Source organism: Protopterus annectens, chromosome 3.part0 (genome assembly GCF_019279795.1).
Source record: "Protopterus annectens isolate FY-2018-M chromosome 3.part0, PAN1.0, whole genome shotgun sequence".
Lineage (NCBI taxonomy): Eukaryota > Metazoa > Chordata > Ceratodontiformes > Protopteridae > Protopterus > Protopterus annectens.
In genome coordinates, this window is record NC_056731.1 from 250870308 (window position 1) to 250895831 (window position 25524).

Below are 25524 nucleotides of genomic sequence, written 5' to 3' on the forward strand. Positions count from 1 at the left end.
AGCAATAACAAAAAGCCAGCACCCAACTGGAAAGAAAAATATTGTGTGTCTATAAACACAAAAAACAGACCGGTTTCGGCCCATTTGGCCTTTTTCAATGTATAACACAGTCAATTCAACCACCACATTATATACAAAGCATAATGGAATAATTAATCACTAATTAAACAATTATAAATGTTCATTTAAACCAGGTGGAAATAACCCACCCAGTTTCACAATCCATGATTTTTCTTTTTTGTTTAACAATTTATGCCAACCTGTTTTCAAGGATCTGTGTCCCAAAATTCTATCAATAATAATGAATTTAAAAGTTGCTGTCTTGTGAGAAATAGTGTGTTTATATAAAGCATTGGTCAAATGTTTATTTCTGATGTTACTGACATGTTCTGAAATACGAAATGTAAAGGGTCTAGAGGTTTGGCCAACATAAAAAGCAGAACATGAACAGGCTGCAAGATAGATCGCCCAATCAGTATTGCAGTTACCAAAAACGTTAGAGGTGTTTTTACTTGAAAACTCTTTGGTCTATGAAATATATTTGCAGAAAGAACAGTGTCCACAGGAGTAACACCCCACGTCCAGTGTAGCCAGTACAGAACATTCCATGGGCATGAAATGTTGTAATGGCTAAAATGGCTCCAAAGTTTTACCTCTACGGAAAGAGAATAAGCATTTGTTCCCTAATAAATCACATAATTTATCATCAGCCAAAAGAATATCCCAATGCTGTTGCACTATATCCAAAACTCATGGGTATTTCTACCATAAGTGGTGATAAACCTAACTTTATTGTCCCTCTGAGATCGATGTTTGTTATATATTTGAGTAAATAATTTCTGGAAGTTGTTGAACCTCACTACTGGTCTGCCTAACCGTAGACATAGAATATCCACATTCCCTAAAGCGGTTCACTAAATCTTGATCAAAATGTTTGTTGTCTTCGTACTGGAGCAAATTCTGTGTATCCTCATAAATTGTGACTTGGGGTTGTTGGCCACAATATGTTTTGGATGACAGCTGGTGGAGTGTAATAATATACGTGAATGATGGGATTTCCTGTATAGTGAACTAGATAAAGTACCATCAGGTTGTTTAGATATAGTTACATCAAGAAAACATCATAATTAATGATAAACCTTATAACCCATTTATTTTCATTTAAATACTGGACAAACTCCTGTAAATGTACAGCGTCCGACTTCCACACCATCCAGCAGTCATCCAGAAACCTTCACCAAATATCTATTTCCCCAAGAAAAATATTATGATTGCTGTCATATATAATCTGTTCCAGATAACCCATAAAAAGGTCTGCATATGTGGGTGCAAAGGATGCACCCATAGCTGTACCTTTCAACTGCAGATAACATTTGGTGTTAAAGTAGAATACATTTTTAGACAAGACATGCTCTGCCAAACATACAAGGAAAGTGTTGAAACCTGGACTATATAAAGACATTCTGTTTAGCTAATATTTCAGGGCACATAAGCCTGCCCAGTTTGGGATACTGATGTAAAGGGACATAACGTCCAATGTACACATCAACCAACTGGGTTCTAATTGGGTATCAGAAACAATATTCAAAAATTCCGTTGTGTCCTGTATGCTAGCTCTAACTCCAGATAGTAAAGGCTTTAAATACATGGTAAGGTAAGCAGACAAAGGTTCAGTAAGGGAGCCTTTTCCAGAAATGATTGGTCTCCCTGGGGGTTTTTTGATATCTTTGTGAATTTTAGGAGGAAGATAGAAATGTGATGATGGATCCATAACCTTTAAATGAACCATTGTGCGCTTATCTATTATGCCTTCACTAAGTGCAGACTCCAAAAATGTATCTATTTCATTTTTAAGCCTAACTGTAGCATCATAAGGCATATAAGTGTAAAATCTCACATCTTACAGCTGACTATTAGCTTCCTAAACATGCAAAGATTTATTCATTACAACCGTTGCTCCACCTTTATCTGCCTGAATAATAACAGTATTCTTATTTTTCTTTAACCTTACTAAAGCAATTTGAATCAGACTATATGTTTCATGATTACATCTATTTTTTGTAGCTTTCCAGTGAGGATTCAGAGGTGTATGAAAATTCAGTGCAGTGCCTGTCACTCTTGGTTCAGCTCTATGGAGGAGAGAACACTGAATGTATGTCTTCAGAAGGCATGGTCAGCTTTGCTGATGCATTTGCATCCAGGAGGGATCCCAAACAGCAGAAGTTATTACTTAAGATAATCAAAAGATTAGTAAGTAATGCTAGTCAGTTTATTTTGTGTCCTGCAGACATTGTTAGTTTGTTTCCATTTAAAAACTATTTCTAGTGAAAAAAATGGTCATAGTATTATTACTTATGTTGTTGATGTTGCTGTAATGCTACATATGGATGTGTTTAGTGTTTTATCTTCAATTGTGTATTTTGTTTATCTCACTACATGCTGATTCATTTTAGTTGCCTTTCTACTTTTTCACTGTTAAGACTTGTTTCATTGCATAGCAAAACTTTCACAAAGTAACTTAAAAATGATGTACAGTGGAACTTTAAACAATGAGCAGGCAGAAACATTTCTGCATTAGCAAGGCTACTGCCACATGTATTGATTAAATAGCCATCATTTTAAGTTTAATGAATCTTTCATTTTCCCTATAGTGCCATACTGAGAGACCCCTCTGAATTTGACAAAGGTCTGGGCCCTTTCACTTGTATCATTGATTTGTCAGTGGAGTTTTCAATCAGCAGTCAAGTGAATTCCCCCTCCAAAGACCTTTGCCAATAGCCCCACCAAAAACAGACAACTGGCCCATTCATTCTGGGGCCAGAGAAGCTGAGTGTTCCCAGTCTTTGAGAGAACTCTGTGGCCCACTCATTCCTGACTGGAAGTCCCAGTCAGTTCTCTGATACTCACTGAGAGTCAGGTGGTAAGAAGTGGGCCATCTTACCCTCTCTCCATTGAGAGTACCCTTGTCCCCCTCAGCATGCCGTTGCAGTCCCCTGAGGAGAATCATTCTTCTGAAAGCTAGATTCTACTTGTCTTAGAGGTGCTATGCACCTTCTTCTCTGCAAGCTTGGCTGATTTGAACTCCACTGGATTACACCTAGGGCTCCAGCTTGGTCTCACCCTGTGTGGTGAGCCAAGCTGGAGCCCTTCAGCTAGGATGAGTGACCTGGCATTGGCCACTCACTCCCATTCTCACTAACCAGCTTCTACAGATGCCTTAGCCACTAAATGAACGCAGGTTGCCTGTGGTGTCTTCTGGGTTTTATTCCTTTAAGTCACAAAGCAGGCTAGTGACCAAACAAATCTATAGTTGTAGCTTTATTATTATACTGCTTCAGATATCCTTTGTTAAATTGATTACACTATTCCTTTAGTGCTTTTATGATTGGTATCAGGGCATTTTCAGAATGTTTGACAGCAGAGTACTGTGTAAAAAAATGAGTTGTATGTTTTTTACTGCTTCTACTTTGTAATTTGTGTCTTTCTCTATTTGCCTGCTAAAAAACATGCTGCTAATGTATTTTTCAGTTTTAGTGCTTGTTTATCACATCTGTGCATGCTTTCATACTTGCATTTATTTTTGGTTTCTGTATTGCAAGGAAAGAAGTGTACTGTATTGATAACATCATAGCCAGCCATCTTAAAAAGCAAGAACATCCTTACTAGCAAGTGCTCTGATTTTAGTGAGCATAGCATGTCCAAATCACTTAAATATAAAGGATGAAGTTTGGTTTAAGAACATCTAATTCTGTATCCGAATATTATGGTTTGACTTTCACTAGACTAAAGAACATCATTACAGATAGTCTGCCACTTTAAGAAATGCTGTTGAAGTCGCATACTGTTGGCATGTTTTTATAAAATGATCTGATGCAGGCAGTTATTAATTCATTTGGGTTTATGTTAATTAATGCACTCATATGCATTCATATCATGCAAAGTTTCTCATGAGTTAGTTCATGCTGATATCATAGATCTATACTTCGGTTCTCATAATCAGAGGTACTACTTATGATGAAATCGAATGTATTCCTGACATAAAAGAAAAGGAATGAGGCAAAATAAATTTTTTAGACATGGGAGGTAGAAGAAGGATTCATTTCTGTATTGCTACTTTATTGTGAAAACTGTATGTGTACCCTGAGGATTTATTGTGAGGATTCTTATGTTTTGCTCCAATGTGGAGTAGGCAGAAGTCATAGTGGGATTATCTTTAATTATGTTGATTTGAAAAAGTTCCAGTAATAGATTCATGCCTGAAAAAGCTTTTTATATGTTTTTTGGACTTCATGACACTAGCATCTGTCTTGTTTTTGCCTGTATAAAATCAAGATTGACTTATGTCTTCAGATCATGTCACTTAGTCATAAGTGATAACTTTTTCCTACTTTACTCTTTTTGGAGAAATAATATATTGCACAATCCAGTCTTCTCACTTCTGTTTCAGAACTGATAGTCCTAAATAGCAATCAGTTTGGTGTGTGCCAAGCTATTCCAAGTCCAGACTCCTTCCCTCACTCCCATAATCCAGCATGCTTTCCAGTGTCTCCATATCTCATTTGCTATGGATCAACCAACAGCAGCAGAGCACTCCCAAAGTAGTGACTCTTTCTAAAAGTTGTCTTTTTAAGATAAGTACTGCATTTTGTTTTCCTGTTTGGTCAAGTTTTTTTAATGTTATTTTAACAGTTTTCCTAAATAAAAGATGTAATTTTATTTTGGTGTTATTTTTTTTCCTTCCGTCTCCTGCTTAAGCAAGCTGTTGGGCTTAGACTTGGTGTTTTTTTACCATTATTTGTTTTCTGTAATTTGTTAACTTGCTTGATTGGTAAGGAAAAGAAGGGGAAGAGAAGGCATCAGGATTTAAGTAGTACAAAGTGTGGCCACAAGCTCCCCCTGTGATACATATGAATTTGTGTCATGTGAACTTGGTGGAACACTTGGACACAAAATGTGATGTCGTTTACAACTCTGGCTCCAGGATTCTCACAAGAAGTTAATTTTGAAATAACGTCTACCTAATGAAGCCCAATCCAGAAAAGAGAACAGAAAAAATGAGAAAGACAGGGCAGCCAGGGATCCAGATATACACCCCTATGTCTGTTAGAAAGGATGTTTCTTCTTCCAAGACTAGCAAGGGTCCAGATCTTTATACACAGCAAGCTTCTTGGGGCTTTTTCCAGACGGATGTCACCATCCTGCAGGAATCCGCTCCTAGGAGAAGGCATAGTAGCTTCTCACCTGAAATGGAGCTTTACTGATACCTGGAATCAAGGGTTTTCTCCTTAATGCCAATACATTCAGATGGGTCTCTCCAAGGCCCCTCTATCCACTTATATTGGGAGAGGATGATGAAGGCATTAGTCAAGATTCAAACTGAGATAGCATCTTCTCTTCCCCCTCTGTATCTAGGGCAGATATAAAAGGGCCTTTGCCTTCACTGCCTACTGCTCCTTCCCTGTTCCAACCATGGGTGTTTGGAGCTGACATTTTTCCTGCAGATGTCAGTATTGACATTAAAGGAGCCGCTTCCTGTGTGCCAGTACCTTTCTCTGTACTGGTAACCAGCTTGGTATTGAGGGTCTCTAGCTTCCATTTCCTCAGTGGTGGTGGCTCGGTACTGGCTAGAGTGCCATTCTCAGTGTCATCCATTTCATCATTCAAGTCCTTGGCACTAATACCTCCTTTGGTATCAGCATCAGCGTCGGTGCCAGGACTCAGCTCCTCTGAATGAGCATCAACCTCCTGGGCCTTAATATTGACTCGGAATCTAGCATCATTGGACCAAATGTCTTGGTGTTGGAATCTAAAGGACCAGTCCCCAGGAGTCTACATCTACATTGTCTCCATTCCATGGTGCTACTTAGTTGGATTTCTCGGTCCTTTCATCTTTGTCTCAGAGGGGCACAGGAGGATGGAAATTCTCCATCATCCCGGAGTGTGTGATTCAGAGACTTCTACCATACATTCAGGTGTGTCTCAACTGAGTTATCCAAGGAAGAGGAAATGTAAAAAAAATAGTAGCATTTGGACTCTGACAGAGTCAATCCCAGACACTGACCAGGATGACTGAGAGTCTTCCATACAGTACTCCCCTAATGACCCCAGTTTTTGGTAAATATTAGACATGATGTCATAAAGGTGTTCAGGGTCAGTCAGTCCCACCTTCCCTGAAGAAGAGACCATACAGAAGGCTTTCCTTTCTGCTGTACCTACCTACCTCTTGGGTGGTCCACCCTACTTGACACAGTGATGGTGTTGGTAATAGACAAGGCATAGTGGGAACTGGATGTGTTAGAGCCTTAGGAGAAAGGCCAAGATTTTCTGGACTCCATAGACAGTCTTGGAGCAAGGCTCCCTTGGTGGCAACAGCTCTTAACAAAGGGCCGTGAGAGAATAACCCTGCAGAACACTCACCAAAAGTAAGGTTTCCCAGGATTTGGATTAATTTTGGAAATGCATTTATTTAGGCATAGTCTCCATTCAGGCATTAATTTACTTGACTCACATGATGCATATTCAGCATGATCTACCAGCACATACACTAGACACCCTGAAGAAGTTTCCACACAATGATCTCAGAAGTATACTGGAGTTGCAAGTGAGAACAATGGCTAATATATCAATGTTATCCATGAGACTGATTCATAATGTGGCTGATGGAGCATATCACCTGACCAGGTCCAGTGTAGCTATATGTCATCATGTCTAGCTGAGGCACAGTAGTTTTACATACAACTTTAAAATGCCCTTTGCTAATGTCCCATATGATTAGTCATTCTTTTTTGGATCCTAAGTGCAAGACATACTGTGGAAGAGTTAGTAGGAGGACAAGATGCTCACCACAGTGAGTGTTAAGTTCTCCACTCTCAAAATACATTTTCCTCAGTACCAGAAGAGTGCACAGAGGTTATAATTCAGCAAAAGCTCATGAGCAAAGACATAAACAACAATCAGGCAGAAATTTCCACAGACTTGGATGTTTCCTAAATAGATGCTGTCCCAGAGGCAGTGGGGAACTGCACAACCAAGGATTCCATGGCCATCCTTCCTGGGGAGTCAGACACAGATTAAGGCCTTGTGGAATCCATTTCTGATGTTAGTAAAAGGTAAACTGTGTTTTGTAATATGACTGGGGCTGCAGAGTTGTATAGCCCCTCATATAGGACTCTTTGTGAAGCTGACTATACTTAAACATAAAGTTTCTCTGGAGTTGCATTCAAAGCCGTTTCTTTTTACATTTTTTACCTAAGGAGGCCTGTAGCTGATGAATTAAAAGCCAATGACTGACAGTTTTCCATCCAGTTTTATTTGGTCGATGCACGAAAAACCGCAGACAACAGTCAAATTTGGCTCTGCTACTTTCATAGAGGTGCTTTGCAGCCAAGAAAAGCTCAGTTCAGGAAGAGGAAATAAAGATTTATAAAGTGATTCTATTATAAGCAGTAGCTATTTAGGAAGGGGTGTGTCTCCAAAAAATGCCACTTCTGTTATCCTTTATTTAGCTGCCCGTATGGATGCTTTGACCTTGTCAGACCACTTTATACAGCTCCAGCAGAAGGCAGTCAGGGATAATTTATCCTTCTTTATACATAAATACAGTGAGAAAAGTTGCAACAGACACCATGGTCCTTCCAGCTGCTTCAGCTAGGATACACTTTGGAATTAGCAGTCTTTTCACTGAAATTTCTTTCTGAGGACATTCTCTACCTCTAGTAGCAGAGCTGCTTCCAGAGAATAGTTTCTGTATTCCACCTTCTTTATATCAGTTAAAGGGTTTAATCTAAGCAAAACTGGAACTGATGTATTATCTGAAACTCAGAAGATAAGCATTCCAGATTTTTTCTTTTTACCAAGAAAAGGAAAAACTACCTGCCCTTATGCTATTCCAAAAGGGAAAAATCATCCCCTTGATGTTTAGGATCTTTATCCACAAGTTCTGATTTACCCTGCATAGTGATCTTTAATTAGGTTTGCATTAGAAGGAATCCGTTTCTTTGTAATGTATTCGCTTACATGTTGCACAGTATCTCTTATCTTTATGAAATGTTTAAGCATAATGATGGCAGACCTCTTGGCAAGGAGATTCTTTCTGTGCCTGGATGTCTGGCTTATGGTAGGTCCATTCAAAGAGATGGATCCATCTTATAGGTCCCCTACCTTGGACTTCTTCCTGAAACTTGTCATGTTACTGGATAGGTATAAATTCTAACTGAAAACAGGTGTGTTCCTTGGATTAATCCTAGATTCATCATATGGTCAGGTGTTCCCCCTCTTCAGAGAGTTTTCCCTGAAAAAACATATTTGAGGAAATGGTTGTCTGATTATGGTTTTATAACAGTAGTCATTCCTGCTTTTTCTTTATTTGTTTGGTTTTGATTTTGAGACATTGGACTGTCAGCGCTACCAACAATCAAGAGACATGGGATACCTAGTCCTGGCCTCATATCTTGTTAATAAAAAGTAAATATAAAGGTTTCACTTGCAGTGGAGTGAATGAGAGAGGAATAGATTTTTTTAGTATATTTTCTGTACAATGGCAGTTCAATTTTCTCAGTATCTCTTTGCCAGCTACTTATTATTCTGTTTGACAGACACTGTCATCTTTAGGCTGTGTTATGTCTAGAAATTTTCCAAGATGCGTGAGAGAAAGAAACATTTATTTTTAGGTATACATTTGCTTTGGTCTCCTTTGCATAGGAGACACATTACTTTAAGACAATGCAGTGTTGCCAGAGAACAGTCAGTAATCTGTTTTCTACAAAGACTAAAATCCTTTACTAAGTATTGATTACTTGCTTGCAGTAGAAAGTACATTTCATCATGATAAAATATATGTAATGGATGCAGCCCTGTCTATAATGTTCAGACAACACCCTGACAGTCAGGATGTATTAATAAAAAATCAGTGAACTGTTGTGGCCTTTTACATGCTTTTAATGTGGCAAAAAGATTTTACCCATAGTCTGACTTGATATATGATGTGTGTCACAGCAAATCAGGGGCATTATAAAGCTCTAAATTCACTCTGCTTTCAATTAGGTCAACATTTCAATACCATCTGTCTGGAAAAACTCAGGAAAGGAAGAGCAAATGGCCTGTTTACTGAAGTTTTAAAGGGAACTGATATATCCAGTAAACCTCCAGCCTTTCCAATAAATACTGGTAGTGTATTGTATGGTATATAGCATTTGTTTTAAAATAGCATATTCACCATTTATGGCAAATTTTCATTCTCATTTTTTAAAAACACCAGGCATACCTCTCAGCCTTGTAGCACAAGAAATCTAAAGCCAAACATGATAGGGGGTACAAAGGCCCAAAAAGAGGGACACATTTTAAATATTGCACTTATAAACTTAAAAAGTCAGAATAACAGGTTTTGTGTTATCATGCATTTTCTGAAGGATATGAAGTCTGAAACTCAAATGTCTGTCATCATTTAGTGACTGCAGTCCTCAGTGATTTGCCAGAAAATGACAAAGTGCATGAGGAACAGACCAAAACATGACGCAAAAATCTAGACAGTTAAGAGGTATGCTAGGCACTGCAATTTTAGATGTATAATTAGGTAAGCATGCAATGAGGATTGAATACAAGAATAGTATAGCAGATAGTAGTGGTAAAGCTGCTGAAAATGGATGCAGTCTTAATTATCCCTTCTGTTAAGGGGTAAACTATGTACATGAAATAGTTTCAAAACATGTGGACCTTCCTGTGGCAAGTATGCATATATTTTTTAGTAAGTGTGGCAAAATAATGGTGCAATGAGTTGCTTTGTCTGTTAACAGCTGGAAGATTTTACAGCTTGATTCTTGGCTTGAGTGTCTTGTCTATGAGTCTACATGACCTCACTGCATCTGCATGAATTTTTCCAGGTGCTTCAGTTTATTCCCACCTCTCAAAGACATGCAGTAGGTTAATTGGTGATCTCCAGATTGTACATAGACAGGGCCAGCCATAGGTAAAATGACACTACATATCCCCAGAAGTTCTGAAGGTGTGCATATTCTGTGATGCATTTATTCCTTATTTTTTGAGGGGTAAACATTAAACTGAGGAAGTGAAAATAGGGTCATTTACTTTTATCCAGACAAGCCCCACCAAGCAATTATAGCCACTTTTATGTACAATTCTAACTTAAGATCATAATAGAAGAGGATGACCATGTGTTTTACTTTTGTTCCAAACAGTTGCCACAAATTACAATATTGCAAGTTGCTTTACATAATTACATTAGTCCTGCAATCCAAACTAATAAGCAGCATGCAGCTAGTTATTTCCCACCAAAGAAGACAGCCAAAGCAGTTATGCCTTGTCTTTCTATGCATATCAGGTGCCCAGTTAAGTAGTTCATCTTACTTCTCACAAATGCACACTAGTCTTGCTAAGCCAGAAAGTAACTGTTTAAACTGAACAAATGTCAAGAAGATAAGCTACTTTCATCCAGCCAACCCAACCCCCACCCAGTAGTTATAGCCATAACATCTGATGGCATACCTCTCAGCTGCCCTTGATTTTGGCTCAAATTTTAGCTCTGTTCTTCTTAATCCCTCCTAAAAATGGTGACATTTGCAGAAAAGGTGGTGTATTACGCTTAATAAATTACTACAATAATTAGAGTTAGATATTTATTTTATTTTACATTTGTTAACCGGGATGGTCTGACTGGATGAATGTCCATTTTCAGCTGAGGCCTGAGGAGAAAAGCTCCAAGGTAGATGTACACATTACAGTTTTAGAACTTTTATTGAATAGCAATGCGAGTATATATGGATATGCAGGTTGTAACAACATATTACTTTCGGGATTAAAATCACATTGAGTAGCAGTCTATACAGTTTACCCTTTCTGATATGGAGAGGGGTGGCCAAAGAAAAGGACATTTGTGGAAAAGAGGCACGTGAAATGGAAAGGGAACTAGTCAGGGTTAGTACAGGGACATATCCGGTGCGATTTGAGGTAATTCCTAAGTTTGTTTTTGAATATGGTTAGTGAAGGCTGTAGAGTCAGGTCAGCTGGTAGTGAGTTCCATGTCTTTCTAACAGAGTTGGCAAAGAGTGAGTCACCAGCAGAGTGGTTGGATTTGACTATTAGAACTAGGAGTTTGGTAGATGAGCGGAGTGGAGAGGCAGATCATGTTTTTTAGAGCAGGGGTATTTTCTGGCCGGTAGAGGACTTTATGGGCTACTATGAGCTGATTGAACTGTAGAAGGTGAGGTAGTTTCAGCCAACCTAGGAGATTTAGGTTGTGACAGTGGTGGGTTTGGTAGGGTGTGCCAGTAGCACATCTGGCAATATGGTTGTAATATGATGATAATTTATTAAGATCAGTTTTGTTCAAGTTGGAGAAAAGAGGAGAGACATATAGAAGGGTAGATAGTAGATGGGAGCAGCAACTGCAGTTCATGCAGGTGGAGTGAGGAATGATTTGATCCTATAAAGAGAGCCAAGTTTTTTATTGATAGTTTTTATAGTTTGATGTGCACATCAAACCTGAGGTTGTTAGCGATTGTGACACCCAGAAGTTTAGTTTGGTATTCTGGGGAGATGATGGTCCCATTATTAACTATTATGTTGAAGAGTGGTGGGGTGGTCCTGCACGTTGGGGAGAAGAGAAGTAGCTTCGTTTTGTTGGGGTTTAGGATTAGACGTTGGTTTGATAGCCATTTTTCCACTGAGTTGAAGGTGTTTTGGGTTAATGTGGAAAGATTTGCTGGGGAGGTGGCAGAACAAATCAAGGTGGAGTCACCTGCCTATTGAATGCAGGTAGCCTCTGGGATGACTGTGTGAAGGCCATTTATAAAGATGGAGAAGAGAAGGGGACGTAGTATTGAGCCCTGGGTAACTACTAGCTTGATGAGGAGGCACGAAGATAGCTTACCCTGCCACAGGACTGCCTGTTGCCTGCCTAGTATGTAAGAATCAAACCATTGGAGCTCCTGATTGTTTAAGTTGAAGGTCTTCAGGGTGTTCATTAGCAATTTGTGATCGACCATGTCAAAGGCCTTGGAAAGGTCTAGAAATAGTGCGGAGGTTAGTTTGTTATTGTTACGGTTGTGGTTTATAATGTTAGTGAAAGAGAGGAGGGCTCATGTAGTAAAGCCATGCTGAAAGTTTGACAGTAGTTTGTTCTGCGTGAGATAGTGCATGAGCTGTATATGTACACACTTCTTCATAATTTTAGCTAGTGGTGACAAGATAGCTATGGGCCTGTAGTTTGACAGTTCGGTGGAACTGCCCCCCCCCCCCTTATGAAGAGGTATGGCATGATAGATTTTCCATATGGTGGGGATGATAGATTTTGATATGGTTTGGTTGATTAAGATTGAGGCGGGGTATGCAATTGCATCTGCAGCTTTTTGTAAGTAGTGTGCAAGGAGGTGGTCAGCAGCCAGAGTGGTGGGTCTTAGTTTCTTAAGTAGGGCTTTAATGAGTTGAGTGGACACTGGTTGGAAGCTAAATGATGTATTGGTATTGGTATTTGGTGCATTTGGATTAGAACTGGTGGGAATGAGTTGGCTGGCCAGAGACTGGATAGTTTCTCTGAAGAAGGTGTTAAAGGTGTTAGCAATGTCTTCTGGGGATTTTTGTTTGGTGGCAGAGGGGGGTGGGGTGGTGGTTTGGACTGGGTGGAGGAGTGTATTTATTCCTGTCCAGAATTTCTGTGGTTTATTGTGTCGTACTTGTAGGTGGTAGTAGTAGTTCTTTTTATCTAAAGTTATGGATTTTTTAGTGTCATTTCTTAGCTGTTTGAATCTAAGTTTGTCAGGTAGGGTTTTTGTTGTAAGATAGGTGGCCCATGCTTTATTCCTGAGTGTAATTTTGTATCTTTAGTAAGCCATGGTGCAATATTGACCTTGGTTCTAATAGTACGACTAGGAGCATGACAGTTGAGAGCAGCAAGGATTTGGTGATAAAGTATGTGACAGCTTCTTCTAGAGGGATGTTTTTAGGGCTGACCAGTTACATACCTTTAGTTCATTGTTAAACTTATTGAGATCAAAGTCTTTGTTGCTTCTTATAGTTCTATAGGTGGGTTGGTAGCAGAAGCTTACTTTAAGCTTGATTATGTAGGTGAGACAGTGGTCACTTAGGTCATCAGGTAAGGTGCCTGATGTGTAGTGTTGAGAGTTGTTGATGAGTACCCAATCCAGAGTACTATCTTTATTTTGGGATTTACCTGACCTAGTGGGTGAGGATATGGTCTGGGTAAACCCATGGATGTTTACATGGATTGTTGGGTAATTTAGAGGAACAGGCATTCCAATCAATGTTGAAATCCCTGAGAATAATGGTTTCTTGGGGGTGGTTATTAGTCAGCCAGCTTAAGAAATCTTCAAGGGTGTCAGTGTTCTTCCCTGGGGGAATGTAGACACAGACAATGTTTATGCTTTTGTGGTTATTAATATGTAGCTTTAAGATAATAATTTCGGCGTTATTGAACTGGGGGGTTGTTTGGTGATCATGGTGACAGATAAGGTGGACTTGTAAAGTATTGCTACACCAACGCCCTTTCTGGAGGTACTATCCAGTCTGAGCATATTATACCCTGGTGGCAGAACTTCATTGTCCTTGGTGGCAGGTTTTAGCCACGTTTTTGTGAGGCATAGTATATCAGGTGAATGCACAGCCAAGAGGGCATGCATGTGCTGGATTTTGTTATTTATGCTCCTGATGTTTAGATGGCAGGCCAGCAAGGAGTCTGGAGGTGTGTTTGATGGTTCTATGTTGATAGGGGAGTTAGAGGGGGGATTAGTGTCAGCAGGTGGGGTTGGGCCAGGATTTGAGTGGATGTCGCTAATTATGAGTTTCCATATTCTGAATAAAGTACAGTGATAGTGCCTGGGTTTAGGACAAATGTATCTAGGTCTAATAGGGACATAGTTATTTGGGGTTGGCAAGTTGGGTACACGGGAAGGGGGAAGGTGAGCATTTTTGTGTATTAGTGATGGAGTTGAGGTTCTGAATCTAGGGTAGTGGAAGCTGAGATAACTCCTGTTCTCATAAGCAGAAAAAAGATATGGGATGAGCAACAGTGATGATAGAAGGGTTAGCAATAACATTTTGGTTGTTGGCATAGTTATTTGACTGAGATCTGATGCTAGAGAAAGTAGCAGGGGGTGGGGACAAGTAGTAGCAGTTAGGGGTAGTTAAGATTAGAGTACTGGTTGTTACTGATTGGTTTGTAGAGGATTTGGGGTGTGGTTTGGTTTAAATAAATTTAGCAGCAGTAGGGGCGTGTGGGATTTGAGGGCGGGTGGGGCACAAAGCGAGCCCGAGCTAAACGAGGAGGAGTGGAGCGGGGTTTAACCAATTCTCAAGCTGCCAGCAATCAGAGGTTACAGGGTAGGTGTACAGATTATTTTCTGAAGTTATTTACTTTTAAGCACCTTTTTCTAGTTATAAAGCTGGCTAAAATTATTTTTAATGTTTTAAATTAGTATTTGCAGGAGGTTAGGCTGGAAGTTAGTCCCTAGGTTAGAAACACTAGTGACTGAGAGTTTACCTTAGTTAAAATTAGTTAAAGTAATTGAAGTTTGTAGGGGGGCTCAGAGGCTATTTCCAGGGCAGGACCCAATCCAGTACTTTTACAGTGCAATAAAATAAAAGTTAGGGTTTGTTAACCTTGTAGTAGTTTCTTTTAGTTTTAAGAAGTAAAGGACTGGGAGGTCAGCGGTTCTGCGTGATTCGCTCTTGGGTTTTTTAATTCTGTTGCTTTTAGGGAGCCTTTCTGGGAACTGTAGTCAGGGGAGTAACCTTGTAGTAAATTACTGAACAATCGTTGCCCTCTGTGCTCTCTCTTTTTTGTATTGGACTTGTAGTAGTTTCTTTTAGTTTTTAGAAGTAAAGGATTGGGAGTTCAGCGTTCCGCATGATCCGCTGTTGGGTTTTTTAATTCTGTTGCTTTTAGGGAGCCTTTCTGGGAGCTATAGTCAGGGGAATAACCGCACGTTACAGCAGTAAGATGTCTTTTACTTCAAAAAATGCATATTAATCCACATTTTCTTATTCTGGCAATGTGTTAATATTGCTAGTATTTTAAAAGTCTCCCTGATTATCTCTGATTTTGTCCCCAGTTCTGTTACTTTGTCCCTTATTTGTTGAGAGCTATTATTTCACCTCCAAAATCCATAGAAAAAGTTTGCACATATTTAAGTATAACCAAACACTGGAAAGCACTCAATATACCAATAAGTCCAAGAAAGGAGTGCAAAAAAGTCAAAAAAGAACTCCAAATAACATCCGTTGCTCTTTTTAAGCGTATTTAATGACACATCACGGACATCACGAACCAACACAAATGTGTTGGTTCGTGATGTCCGTGATGTGTCATTAAATACGCTTAAAAAGAGCAACGGATGTTATTTGGAGTTCTTTTTTGACTTTTTTGCACATATTTAAGTATGGCAATCCAAGTTGCTCCATTTAAATCACAAAGCCAGAGATAAATTTCCCAAAATATTTGGTTGATTACTGCCGGCAACCCTGTAAAAAATAACACTTATATCACCTCAACTGTCCACTTAAATCACAAAGCCAGAAATATTGCCAAAAATGTTTAATGATCACTACCAGCAATTATGTAAATATACTTATCTCACTGCCACACCACTCTTATCATTTCAGCTGCCCAATAATAAAGCCAGAAATGTTATCAAAAAAGAATCTGGTTGATCAGTGCCAGCCTTATTTAAAATAGTAGTTAGAATAACTCACCACACCATTGCTTGAAATATGCCCTTAATTTTGCAGAATGTCCCTGATTTTATTTTAAGTATATATTTTAAAAAAATGCTTCCGGATGCACCGGTGTAGTTACATTTGAACATTGTTCAAGGGTCTGTTCAACATTTAAAAATGTGATTTGCACTGTAAGTGGAGCTAAACACCGCCCCATGGATCACCTGATGTTCTTCAGTGCATTTTTTCTTCCTTTGAGGTACGTTATTTATTTATTTATTTATTTATTTATTTATTTATTTATTTATTTATTTATTTATTTAGAACAAAAAAAATTGTTTTAAAAAACAAACAAGGAAAGGGTACCTCTACGATAACAGCAAGCATACCACCGTAGGCAATGGCCTAGTTCGCCTGTGCATAAGGTTGGCCCAGTCCATAGGTATGTTAGTAGTACATGAGTGAATTTGCATGTGCATTCTGCAATAGACCAGTACCCTGCCCAGAATGAATTTCACTGTGTTGCGCCCACTGACTGTTGGTATACGTTTTGGTATTCCTGCAACCATGTAAAGGATAAAATGGTTTGTCAGAACACACATGGATGGATGAATGGATGGACAAGTTGGACAATGATGAAATAATTATTGTGGCTTGAATAAAGTGTGTAGCATTGGATTTCTCCTGGGACTTTCTTGTTTATTTGTTTTTATTGTGGCTTGAATGTTTGTATTCATTGAAAGACAACATACTACAGAAAACCATTACAGAAATTGAGCTTTTTTTGTCATTAATTCCTAAATGTTTTTTAAAACACACATGCACATAAATTTTGGCAGTGCTTAATATGATTTACAGAAACAATGTGCTTGTCAGGATGTCTTGAAAAAATGTATAGATTATACAGTACAGTAGGGCAGACATACATTAATAGAAAACAAAACAAACCATATTAACATTTTTCAATTTACACACATTATCTGTTTTATTTCTTACTTTATAACAACTGTCTTTCTATCCATCATTAAATAAATCACTCATTTCCTGCCTTCCCTTAAACCTCACTCATCCTTTTGAACATTATTCTGCATGTAGTGTTCCTACAAATTCAGTTTGTCTATTTAATTTGCACCTTCCATTTCCTAAAGATCACTCATCCGGTTCCTTTGTGTTATTTTCAATATTCAGTACTTCATATACAGTTGGTTTAGATTTTGATTTCCATTTTCTAGTAATTGTCTTTTTTTGTTTTGGAAGCCAACAGAATTAAACTTAATGAGCCCTTACCATGTCTAGACATTTCAGATCCTGTGTCCTAGCTCAAGATAATTATTTCCTTAGTTATAGCCCCCAATATTTCTGATGGAGTACTGTGTAGGGAATTCTTAACATCTACCAACTCATTATACTTCCAAAAAACATGTCCCCACTTATTCTTTTCTTTCCATCCACACCTCCAACATTTGTTATCTGTCGAGGAAAATTATTTGAAGTCTGCTTGAGGTATAGAAATACATATGCAGACACTTCCAAGCAAAGATTCTAAACCTTCTAGACTTTGTTACATACTTGGGGATCCATCCATATGTCCTCCCATTGTTCCTTTGTAAATTGCTTGTCCAGTCTCTCTTCCCATTCTTCTCTAGCCTCTTTGATTGATTCTTGTAGTTTTCGTGCAGTATTTTATATGTCCTACTAATTATACCCTTTTTAACACAAGTTCTGTTCTAGATTTAACTAAAATTCTACCAGAGCAGGTCTTTCACTTAGAACTCCTCTATCCCTTTCTTTTTGCCTATACTTTGATATCAATCCCTGATAGGGATGGCATTTTCTAACCTGTAGTCCATTCTTCTTCTTGGCCTCATCACAATCCCTGTTTAGTTGTTTCTTCCAGTACCTTGCTTCCTTTGCCATTTTTTGCAGTAAATTCTAGCTCCCTCTTGCCTGTTTCATGTACTCCTACTTGCAGTCATCAATACTGGAAAAATCTCCTTTCCCCATCCATGTGTTGGCTTACTTAGAATAATTTCTGCAACTTTATGAATATAATATTCTGTATGGTGGTTATTATTCTCCTTAAGGATCTGCATCCAAAATCCCACTCTATCTTTTTTTCTTGAACACCCCCTCCCCACTTCATCAGCATTCCTTTCCACATTCAATTATAGCCTTCTGCTTATGTTATGTATATGAGCCTTAACTGTGTAGCTTTAAAAACCCCTTCAAATCAGGTAATCCTAAACCACTTTTTTCTATTGAGAGGATCAACTTATCCCTTTTATTTCTTACCTATTTCTTCCTTCAGCTGTTTATTAATTGTTGTTCACAACTTTTGTTCGTGTTGATAAACATATGCCTGTCCTGTATATAAAACTAAATGGACTAAAACATCTTCACTGCTCATATCTATTATTATCCATGAATAAGAGCTTCCAGCTTCTCAGTTTTTGTATTATCTTTTGTTTAGTCAATTCCAACATATCCTTAACTGCCATAATAAAAGCTTTTTTAATTCATACTCCTAACTTCTTCTTTGACATCCCTCCTCTGGGCCAGTAATCAAGGAGCTTCAATTCTCACCACTGACCCCAGTGGAGAACGTTCACTTAGAACAATAATAGATACACACAGTATTTTTAGATGCAGCTCTCTGCACCAAGCACAATTTCCCTTAAGAGCACACAGGGAGCACACTCCAGTACTGGGACTGGGTTTTCCCCTCCAGACCCCAAATAAGACTCCACCTTTCGCTCTGTAAAAATCAGTGCTCGGTGTCCCTGTTACAAGTAGCTGACACACACACTGTTTGAGATTTGATTTTCATACACACACACACACACACACACATACACACCTGGGAAAGGCTGGCACAGATTTTCCCACTATGCCACCTCTACCCAGACTATAAGGTTGAATGTTAAGTTGTCAATCTCGCCTTCATTCTTGCTGGATGGGTTCGGAGCCGACCTTCGGCTCCAACTCGGCCTATACTAAAGCTCGAGAGCTATTTATACCGGCTCGAGGCTACCCTATATCCCATAATGCTAGGCGCTAACTACCCAGATCTCGTTTGCCGCTTACAGCTACGAGGTGCGTTTACTACCGGCTCTTCAGGTTAGAAGTTTTTCTGTTAAAAAAATTACTAATTTTAGACTGGGTTTTTCTTAAGTTTAGTTAACGACCATCCCATTAGCTTCCCATTCATAGTTATTCCCCCCTTAGGCCCCTTTTAATCCCTTTTAAGACCTTTTTTAATTCCCTTTGTTATAGGGTTAGGCCTTTGGGCCTTTTTTCTGCCTTGTCAGTTTAATTTTTTTTGTGTGACTGACTTTACTTAATAGGGTGTCTGTGTGTGTGTGTGTGTGTGTGTGTGTGTGTGTGTGTGTGTGTGTGTGTGTTTAGTTTTCTGTTCTTAACATGTCAAAAGACACCAGGGTCTCAGGCTTCAAGAAGTGTGACTCGTGCTGTCAGAAAATGTCGCTGACAGACGGTCACACTTCTTGTGTTTATTGCCTGGGCCCTCTGCACCTGCAGTACTCTTGTTCGGTCTGTCATGCGTTCAGCCCAAGAGTCCTGCAGGAACGCTGAAATAAATTGATTTTGAGGGGCTTGTTAAAGCCTGAAGGTTCCCCGACCAAGGCTTTGTCGGGGAAGCCTTCGAAGCCATCTAAGCCGTCGGCTCCGAGCTCAGAGCCTTCGACTGGTGGTTCTCGAACTGCTGTCTCATCGGCTCCGGCTGGAGCCGATGTTTCCAAGACACAGTTTTCTTCATCGGCTCCGGCTGGAGTCGATGTTCCTCAGGTTCAAGCTTCTACATCGGCTCGAACCGGAGCTGATGTTTCCGGGACACAGTCGGTGCCGATAGTGGTGTCGGTGCCGTCTGCCAGCCGTAAGAGGTCCAGATCTCCATCCTTGGAGTCTGTTCACTCGGCTCCGAGGTCTCCCTTACTCTCGGAGCGGAGTCATTGAACCCATTACTCCAGGTTTTCCAGGCTCTCGGACCACGACCTCGAGAGGGTGGTTAGTAGACTTCTTAAGTCTCAGGCACTAGCCCAAATGCTTCATAGCCCTTCTCAACAGACAGTGGCTATCCCCACCCCATCTTCGATTCCTCCTCCGACTCTTCCTCTGAGTTCGGAGCCGGAGCTTGTTGGAGCCGTGGCCGTCGACACGTCGGAGCCGATACCTCACATTTCGGCTCCGTCGGCTCTGGTCTCTTCCATGGTCCCATCCTTGGAGGGATCCGGGTGCATGGACTTCCTTGTCAGCTCTGAGGGGGTGAGTGGCATTGGACCCTTGTCCAACCCCGTTCTCCCTCTCGGAGCTTCGGCGCTGGTAAGTTCGGCCCTGACATCGGCTTTGGAGCCGTCCCTCTCGGTGCCAGGAGTGGTCCTTATCTCTTCGGAGCGGGGACCTTCTACCCTGCCTGATAGGGGCGCCTTCGAAGTCATGAGGAGCGTACTGGCCCCTGTGCCTGCTCCACAGTCAGCTCCCTCAGCTCCTCCCTCTGTAGTGCCTACTGCGGTCTCTACCCACCCTCTCATTCCTGACCGTAGAGATCCAACGCCTCAGGTTTCCCCATTGGGAATATCCTCCTCTTCCGAGGTTTCCTCTGATCCATCAGGGGAACCCCCTCGGAAGAGGAAATGTAAGAGGAAGCATGTGGACTCTCCTGAGTCCGTCACATTGGATACCGACTTGGATGAGTCGAAAGGGTCCCCACGGTCCCCCTCTGAGGATGTCTCCTTTTCAGACATCCTTGAAATCCTAAAGCAGAGGGGGAACTGGTCTACCCTTAACCCTTCCGAGGACGAGTCGGTTTACCTAGAGGCTTTTGGCTCTCGCCCTTCCACCTCCTGGGTGTCTCCGCCTTTTGACCCCCTCATGGAAGTGGTGGCGCGGAAGGCGTGGACGGCCCCTGACACGATGGAACCTACCCCACGGAGCCTTCCAAATTTATAACAGCCCCTTCGGACAAGCAGTTTTTAGCCAAGGGTGTCCCGGTTGATGCCATGGTGGTGGCTGCAGCCACTAAGAAGGAACTGGCTGATCCTTCAGTACCTGTCCATCCTCCTAACAAGGAGTCTAGGACTATGGATAGGTACGGCAAGCGGATGTTTTCTTCAGCGATCTTTGTCATGCGTTCGCAGAATTATTTGTGCCACTTCACCTGCCTTCAAAGAGATATGCTCAAAGAAGTGGGTGAGGTCTTACAGGATCCAACAGCTGCGGGGTCTCAAGACAAAATAAATTCCCAGCTGGCAACCCTGAATTCCATTGTCAACTCCTCCATGCAGCTTATTTCCTATGCGGCCGATGGGGCGAGCAGGGCTGCAGGCACAGGCGTGGCCTTAAGGCGTCACGCCTGGATGCGGCTTTGTAACTTTGCAGACCCCTTTAAGGCGTCCTTCACAAACTCCCCCTTTGACGGTTCAGCTTTGTTTGGACCTCAGATGAAGGATACTTTGACCCGATGCGAGCAAGAAGGCAAGACTCTCTCTGCCGTGGGAGTCCGTTTTTCCACCCTGTCTAGACCATACCCTAAGGGTCAGAAGGGTGGGAAGATGTGGTTCCGTAAACCACAAGAGGTCAGTTCCCCTCTAGAGGCAGAGGGGGGAACAATAACAAACGCCGCCCCAGGGGCAGAGGAGGTCCGCATAATCAGGGTAGCAGAGAGTCTCTTTCTGACAAACCCTTCCAGCATCCCTGCGAAGCTGCCCGACTGTCCGCCTTCGGAGGCAGTTGGGGGAAGGTTATCACTGTACCCAGAAGCCTGGCTTTCACTCACTCAAGACAAATGGGTACAGTCGATCATATCCGAGGGTTACAAAATTCCATTTATCCACACCCCAACTCAGCCAAAAGGTCCCCTTCCAGACGTTCCACCCAGTCTAAGGGAACAAGCAGTAGTAGAAATATCAAAACTGCTAGCAAAAAGAGCCATCCAGCCAGTCCCAGCAGACCAACAAGGATCCGGAATCTACTCCAAGTTCTTTTTAGTACCAAAAAAGACAGGGGACTGGAGACCCATTTTGGATCTCAGCAGACTAAACAGGTCTGTAAGAAGAACGAAGTTCCGGATGGTCACGCTACAGTCCATTCTACCCTTTCTGGGTCAGGACGACTGGATGTGCTCAGTAGACCTTCAGGATGCGTACTACCACATCAAGATGCACAGGCGCTCCAGGAGGTTTCTCCGCTTCCGGCTGGGAACCAGTCATTATCAGTTCAGAGCCCTGCCCTTTGGTCGCACTACAGCCCCCCGAGTGTTCATCAAATGCATGGCAGTGGTTACGGCTCATCTGAGACGTCAGGGATTCCAGGTGTTTCCATATCTAGACGACTGGCTCCTCACTGCCACCACCAGGCGTCAACTTCTCCGCTCCAGAGATTACACCATTCATACTTGCAAAGGGCTAGGTATCTCCATAAATTTTGAAAAGTCTGCCTTGTCACCTTGTCAGTCTATTACCTTCATAGGCGCCACCTTAGACAACAGTCCGGCTTTCTGCAAAACTGACCGAACAAAGAGTTCTAGATATTCGCAGGCATGTTCACATCCTTCTTCAGAACAACAAAATACAAGCCAGGTTTGTCCTGAAGGTATTAGGTCTCATGGCGGCAGCCATTACTCTACTTCCCCTAGCTCGCTTTCATATGCGGATCCTTCAATGGATGCTTTTTTCCCAGTGGTCCTTTCAACAGCTTCCAATGTCGCACAACATTTTAATAACCCTATCTTGCAAGAAACACCTTTCTTGGTGGATGGTCTCCCCTCAAGTACTTCAGGGCAGACCATTTGTTCCTCCTCCGGTCGCCACGGTGACAATGGATGCCTCCCTGATTGGGTGGGGGGGGGCATTTTCAGGGCAGGACAGTCCAGGGCACATGGCAACCTTTCGAGTGCCACCTGCACATAAATGTCTTGGAGATGAGAGCAGTACTTTTAGCATTGCAAGCCCTTCAGGACTCTCTTCCCATCTGGACTATTGCAGTTCAGACGGACAGTATGTCCGTAGTGTGGTACATCAACAAGCAGGGCGGAACCAAGTCCTATCCCTTGTGTCGAGAGGCTCTCAGACTTTGGCAGTGGGCGATCTCCTCTCAGTGGTTTCTGACAGCAACGCACATCCCCGGGAAGTCCAACATCACAGCGGACAGGTTGAGCAGAGCCATTCTCATGCCTCACGAGTGGTCTCTCAATCAAACTATAGTGGAAAAAAATTTTCAGAAATGGGGTCGACTTTGCTGCGACCTTTTTGCAACACCTCAAAACAGCAAGTGCCACGATTTCTTCACTCTCTTCCCGGCCACCCCCCCAGAGACGCTCTGGTCCACGACTGGCCCCGGGGACTTCTGTATGCCTTTCCCCCCTTTCCAGTAATCACTCAATTGATTCAGAAAGCTACCGCTGTGAGAGCCACCATGATCCTCATTGCTCCTTACTGGCCTCGTCAGATATGGTTCTCGTTCCTGCATCGTTACCTCTTAGGGCAGCCCTGGCATCTGGACCCAGTGCCAAATCTTTTGACCCATCAGTCGGGACAGCTGCACCACTCCCTGCAATCTCTCAACCTCACAGCTTGGTTGCACCAATTCCAACCCTAGCCAGGCTTCCCCTTATTTCCCATTCTGTGCGTGACATACTTATAGCTTCCCTAAATTCATCCATCAGGAGGATTTACGCCAGCAAGTGGAAGCGTTTTTCCTTCTGCGCAGGAGCCAGAAATATAGATCCTTTTACTGCCCCTATCCAATCAGTCCTAGACTTCCTAGCCGAATTGTTTCACTCAGGGTCTTCTTCCTCCACCATCAGAGTACAGTTAGCGGCTATTTCGAACTTTCATGCAGGCTTTTTGGACTCCAGTATCATGTCCCATAAGCTTTGTAAAACCTTTCTCAAAGGTATCTTTTTGCTTAAGCCCCCAATCAGGGACCCCCCACCGCAGTGGGACTTAAATTTGGTTCTAACCTCCTTGATTCTTCCCCCCTTTGAACCTGCGGCTTCCTGCTCCCTGAAATTGCTATCTTGGAAAACTCTCTTTCTGGTCACCATAACATCTGCGAGAAGAGTGTCAGAGCTTCAGGCCCTTTGCATTCATCCTCCTTATCTAGTTTTCCATAAAGACAGAGTGTCCCTCAGGACTAATCCATCCTTTTTACCTAAGGTTTCTTCTGAAGCAAACCTAAACCAGACTATTGATCTTCCAGTTTTCTTCCCCAACTACTCCAACAGAGCGGAACAAAAACTGCACTTTCTGGACGTTCATCGTCAACTCCGTTACTATTTGGATAGAAACAAACAAACTAGGAAATCTGAGCAGCTCTTCCTTTCTTATGCAGCGGGTAAGAAAGGCCTTCCAGTTTCCAAAGTAACCCTTTCTAGATGGCTGGCATCTGTGATCACTTTCATCTATCGGCTCAGACGCCAAAAGCTACCGTCAAGGCCCAGGGCTCACTCAACCAGAGCTTTAGCCACCTCAATAGCTTTTCAGGCTAGATTACCAATAGATTCCATTTGTGCGGCAGCCACTTGGGCCTCTCCTCATACCTTTATCTTTCATTACAAATTAGACATGGCCTCCAGAAGCCGGGCTAATTTTGGTTCCACCGTTCCCAAGAGTCTGTTCCGATGAGCCACCCAGGGTGAAGGTGCTAGGGACGCGGTCCCATCCAGCAAGAATGAAGGTGAGATGGACAACTTAACATTGATAAGTTATGTACCTACCATAACGTTCCATGTTAGTTGTCTTCTTCTCGCCTTCTTTCTTGCGTCCCACCCCCCCATCCCCCTAGCCTGGACAGACCTAAAGGATCCTTGGGGATCTTCTTCTTGCCTCAGCTTGACCCCTAGGCTATCCCTTCTGGTAGCTATAGGTCTAGGTGACTTTCTAGCGAGGTTCCTCTCCTCCTTTTGTTGGAGAGCTAAACAGCTATGGTTTTCAGCTATCAAACGAGATCTGGGTAGTTAGCGCCTAGCATTATGGGGTATAGGGTAGCCTCGAGCCGGTATAAATAGCTCTCGAGCTTTAGTATAGGCCGAGTCGGAGCCGAAGGTCAGCTCCGAACCCATCCAGCAAGAAAGAAGGCGAGAAGAAGACAACTAACATGGAACGTTATGGTAGGTACATAACTTCTCATTCACTGCCACCAGCCAGCTACTTTAAGGCTCTTACCAGGTTACCCAATTACTCTTAGTAAAATTAATACTTTTAAAATGGTAGCGTTAGCCAATCAGCAAGACTTTCAGGAGTGTGAAACCACAGTGCTACCAAATAAAAGCAATTACTGTCGAGGGTTAAAATATTTTCTAAAAGACCAGCCACAATAAAAGGTTTAGATATATTTTATAATAAATAATCAAAAACATGAGAATACTGAATATCTATTTACAATAAACACCAGAGTTTCAATTCATAGGGAATATAAAAAATAACACAGATGGAAATACTCAGACAGATACAGAAAAACAATACCTTTGGCTAATCTCACTATATTTTCCTAACTGACTGACAAAGTGCTGTTCCCTAGTTAAGTTGTTTACTAAAGCAAAGCAAGATGAAGTGGGTGGGTGGTCTTCTCAATTCTAAAAGAGAGTGCTGACTGCTACTGACACATCTTTCAGTAGTATCTAAGTACAATTTCAGTACTGGGTACAAAATGACATCACATCTGGTCACTTGACTCTGTGGGTCAAAGACTACCACCCTCCCTATAAACTTCAGCCAGGCACTGGCACTGATATGTCACAATTCATGCATAGAGCTTTGTTAAGGTTTATTCCAGCATCTGGAGACTGTAAAACAATTCTAGTGCTTCCACCCTTCCTGCAAAGAC

At 41.6% G+C, this 25524-nt stretch overlaps 1 protein-coding gene across 1 annotated transcript in view; it reads left to right on the forward strand.

The window, feature by feature from the left end:
• Positions 1-25524, forward strand: part of ULK4 (unc-51 like kinase 4) — a 4087308-nt gene that overhangs the window by 3521033 nt on the left and 540751 nt on the right. Inside the window, exon 35 of the mRNA XM_044064733.1 lies at positions 2065-2250. Within this exon, the coding sequence (XP_043920668.1) occupies positions 2065-2250 (186 nt within the window). The remainder of the gene's footprint in view (positions 1-2064; positions 2251-25524) is intronic.